We start from the raw sequence: 4875 nt of genomic DNA, 5'->3' as shown, positions 1-4875 counted from the left end.
AAAAATTAGGTGTGTTTACTTGTGACCACTCAGTGTATTTCTGAGGGCAGTGTTTATAGTAAACAATGCTGACTTGAAATTTTCCTGTAGATTTTCATCATCATCTATGTTGACTTTGTGTTTAGAAATAGAGGTCAAAAGTATGAGATAAAAAAAATGTGTAAACTGCAGATGAAGATTATGCTGGAGATGGCAGTCTTGTAGAATGAAAAGATATAGTCTAGTACTCAAATGTGGCCATCACTATGCTACAAGCTTGTTACTGCAGTCTTCCTCTTGATTGTTCCCACTTATATCATCACAAGGGCATTTGTCATGTAAGGTTTGAAAAAATAAGTTTATTGGTGCCAAAGATTGATGAAATTGTACCAGTTTTTTATTGGTCAATTCAACCATCACTGTAGTAATTCATTTTCCTCAGATTTGGCTGTTTGTCTTCAGATGGATAGGGGAATTTGTATTATAAGTACACAGCTGTTGATATATAATTTGAAAACTTGTAATTTAGCAGCAGATACAATTAAATAAAACCTATGAACTACATTTAAGCAGCAGTATGCATTCAAAATCTCATCTCTACTGTGTGAATGAGCCTCATCTAAGTCTGTAAGTTTGGTTGCTTGTAAGAAAGTAATAATTTATTTAAATAGCTCAAAGAAGAATTAAAAGAGAACATGTTTTCTAAAATTCTCTTAACCCTTTTTGCACATGGGTCAAAGGCCATGTCATTATGTTTGTTAACTCACGTTCAAAATTTTATTGAACTACTATTTTATGAAGTTATATCAATAAGTTTGGTATCAAACAGTAGATTATAATTCAAATTTTAGTATTATACCTTAATTTAAAAGTAAATATTAAAAAAAAACACATAAAGATCTATTTTTGTGTATCACGTGGTATGTTGAATGCAGCACTGGCTCAAACTAGATGTTTGTGACGTCAATACAAAGTCTATAGTTTTGTAGGAATTAGGAACTCAAATTACTAATATTAACAAGCTAGAATATAAAATGAGAACCTCCCATCTTTTGTATTTGCCGAGATTACGCTCATGTACTGAATCAAATACAGTGACTCCGCTCACTCTTTCCATTTTTGGAAACGTTGCTTTATATACTCTTACTTCTGTCTATGACGTGAATAACCAATCGAAAGCTCAGAATGTCCCCCTAGTGGCTTTCTTGGCCATTTTCAAATATTATGACATCATCTCCTTCTTTGGATAAAAATCTTCAAGCTGGTAAGGTGAGTCTTTAGTCTGGTCAAAATTTCATATTTTTTAGATCCAAATACAGCTTAATTACTACACTTGATAAATTATAATGGAATTCTGTGGTATCGATATAGTAATTTATGATTTTTTTGGTTATTTCAAATGTATATATAAAACCTTAAAAAAATTATTTCGTTTCACATCCTCCACATGTAAAATTTATAAAGGCCCAGCAACCTATAACAAGCAGCAATCGAGCACAAAGGTTATAACTAGAAGAGATAATTGTTTGCTCTACTTCTATGTTTGTATTTTACAAAACACTAATCTACTAAAATGCAGCCAAGACAGGTCACTTTGTAAAGACTGAAGTTCAGTTTTATATTATTGGATACGATTAGATGAGTGCATGTGCGCCACATCATTGTAACTTCTGTATTGTTAGCCAGGCACAGCTGAAAGGTTAATATAATAAAAATAATATATATATATAAATGTATAATGTTATGAGATTTAAGTTATTTAGTATACACATTTATGTTTTCATGTTATAATTTGTAGTCACTATAGAATGAAAAAGATATAATTTATATTTATTTCCTAATTTTTCATGGTGGTTATGAGATCGGTCAAATCGACCAAACCCGTACAGAGATTCATTAGTGAAAATAACAGATAAAATATAAAAATTTTCTTAAGAAACATTTGCTAACTATCTAGACGTAATAAAGATTTTGCATGTGAAATTTGAAAATGTTCGGATACATAAAAGTATTTTTAATCAAAAAATAAAATTACTTCATTTATTAATATCGTGGTAGTAGTAAATGAAATATTTGTGAAATATACAAATGTCTTTGTTTTCCTCAATTATGTAATTAACAAGAAAATCTTGAAAGTTAATTCGTGCTTAAGTCATTTCGTGCTTAACTGTATTATTTGTTTAGCAATGGATGAAATTGACTTTCAGATTTACACATTTCCAAAATAGAAAAATTATCATTTTCATTATCTGTTTCTTTGAAACTGTTCTAGTTCTTTAGCATGTTATGATTGAAAAACACTAATTAAAATGAATAAAAACCCTATAACCCGAGCACTTTCAAAAGGTGGGTCTTTCTTCTTCAGGGGCAAACTGAGAAGAAAGGTCCACCTTTCGAAAGCCCTTAGTTTATAGGGTTTTTATTCAGTTCTATCGAGACTTCTTGAACCTACATGTTTTTCTAACATCATGAAAAACTAATTTAAAATGTTATAAAACTTTACAACTATTCAAATTATAATTGAACATAGAACTAATTATTCATTCTATTCTTACCAAAGGTAAAAAGCCAAGTGAGGGCAAAAAACAAACAAACTGTATTTAATCAAATGTATGTATGAGGAATGGTTTTTCTATTTCAGCAAGCAGCACAAGTCACATGTTGCTGTAACACCATACATCAAGCAGATAACATTTTGAGGACACTTACTGGTGAAAAAATTACAGCTGTGAAAAGTAAGTGATGACAGTGTGAAAGCAGATTTAATTGTCTAATGCATTAATATTCAGGTAATACTTAGATATGTTCTTGCATTCACAATCAGGGCTGGATTAAGAGTCTGTAAGGTCTGGAAATGAAGACTTCCAGTGGGCCTACTCGCACTTGTTCAAAATACAAGCAAATAAAGTGGTCATTCAGGCTTTATATATACCAAGCTATCATTTCAGGAAATGACTAATTATAAATGACAACTAACCTGATACGTTTCTACAGAAGACAAATTAGAAATAAATTTCAAGTTTTCATCACAGTCAGATGTGGTTATAGAATTTTTTGAAGGGCACAGTTCAGCCTATAAAAGGAGCACACACATATAATAATATATTTGTGCGTATCAGAGGATATTTGATGGTTTGATCAATAGCTAACACTGAAAATATAGGTTTTCATAATATACTTGTTTTAATTTCCCCCTTATTATACTACTAAATGCTTTAATTTCTTAGGGTTGTGCTTGGTGATTTTTAGATATAAAATGCTGATAAATCTTCGAAGTAACATGATTCTTGTGTATAAAGGCATTTTATGTGTGCATAAGGATAATTTCAAAATGACGTTCATTGGTATTTTGGTATCAAGACACACGATAGTGTGTCATGCAGCCAAAACAACTTGCTGGATGCACTATGTGTTATTAACAAAGTGATAGTTTAGCAATTTTTCCACTTTCTGTAGCTCAGACTGTGGTAATACAAACTATCACGTATTTTCAGTAAATGTACTCTACTGGACTCTTACTTTACATACCAAATTTCAAGACAATCCATTGAGAATTACACAAGATATAAAATCTCCAATTTTGTTTGGAGTTCTTTCTTTTTGTTTTCTTTGCACCAAATACTAAAAACATACTTTTATGAATTTTTTTTTCTTTTCAAATTTGATACACTGACAGATCTTTACAACCTAATTAGGTGTCAAATTTGGTCTAAATACAAGCCACACAAGTTATTCAATAAAAACCACTCAATTTTGAACAAAATGTTTGTGCACGCCTACACAAAAAGTCATGTGAGCAATTGATCTAAAATGTTTACTAAAGCTTCATTTAAGAGTAAACGTAGACTTGTTTTTAGTTTTTTGACATTTAGATTAAAGACAGCTGATTTAGAGCAGCAAAACTATAGTGTGAAAGAGTGTACAGATACATAAGTATTGATTAGGCCAAACAAACTAGATTAGCAGTTTCTCAAGTTTTCAAAAAATCATACGCATGGACTGTTATTATTCATTGCCAATTTTTAAGCACAAATTAACTAAATCTTATGAAGTTTTCCTAATTAAAGAGCATTAGCATCATGTGATATTAGTTTAAGCAATTAGCATAAATAATGATACTTAATATGGCTGTACTGAATGCATGTGGGTGATGACAAGAAACTGTTAATCTAGTTTCCACGGTGTTACTATAAAGGAAGTTATTAACACTGTTGTAGAGGAAACATTACCACCATATATTGTAAAGAATCTGGGTGGTTCTGTAAAGTGTAGGTCTGTTCCGAATAATAGGGTTGCAGTCCTAGAGTTAATATTGTTTACTATCATGTGTCACTTTCTTATTTGCTGTGATTTGTTGGTGTGAAAAATAAGGTGCGACCAAAAAAGCATTGAGTGTGCGACTTAAAGGAATAAACTCAGAATTAGCAGCCAAACTGGTAAGCTACAGTTATAGCATTTATAAGAATTTTACAGCAAATATTCATTCATTAATTAACTTTGCCATGTAATTTGGTGTGTTTTGTTTGGGGGGGGGGGTCTCGCAAATGGAAAATGACAAAGAAATTTATATAACAAGTTGTTTTTAAATTTTAGTTATGATTATTTTCTCAGATTTTAGAAAATCCAAAAACAATTAAAAATATGTTGCATATTGAGGGCACTTCACGTCGAAAAGGGTGGGGTTTTGCTGGCATAGATTATACTACAGGAAGCTATCAGAACAGAATTGTAGTAATTTTTATTACCAGTGTTAATGATTTGCCTCTGCTTTAACTATTTATTCAGCTTATAAAATATACTACTTAAAACAATTTTTGAATACTTTACCTTACAAACCTAACAGGAGTCTCCAGACTAGAATTTACTAGAGTAATTATTGTTCTATACTAATTGGTT

The 4875-nt window shown here is 30.8% G+C and overlaps 1 protein-coding gene across 4 annotated transcripts in view; it reads left to right on the top strand.

The window, feature by feature from the left end:
• The window catches only part of LOC106459379 (L-seryl-tRNA(Sec) kinase-like), a 25985-nt gene that overhangs the window by 16329 nt on the left and 4781 nt on the right, over nt 1-4875 (top strand). For 3 of the 4 annotated variants that reach the window (XM_022385847.1, XM_013918995.2, XM_022385846.1), the window contains exon 6: nt 2621-2714. In XM_022385847.1, coding sequence (XP_022241555.1) covers nt 2621-2714 — 94 coding nt within the window. Of the gene's footprint in view, nt 1-2620; nt 2719-4875 lie in introns of all 4 variants that reach the window. The other variant, XM_022385848.1, reaches the window with a different exon arrangement.

Source organism: Limulus polyphemus, unplaced genomic scaffold (genome assembly GCF_000517525.1).
Source record: "Limulus polyphemus unplaced genomic scaffold, Limulus_polyphemus-2.1.2 Scaffold599, whole genome shotgun sequence".
In the NCBI taxonomy this organism is placed as follows: domain Eukaryota; kingdom Metazoa; phylum Arthropoda; class Merostomata; order Xiphosura; family Limulidae; genus Limulus; species Limulus polyphemus.
This window is presented reverse-complemented; position numbering and strand designations above follow the sequence as displayed.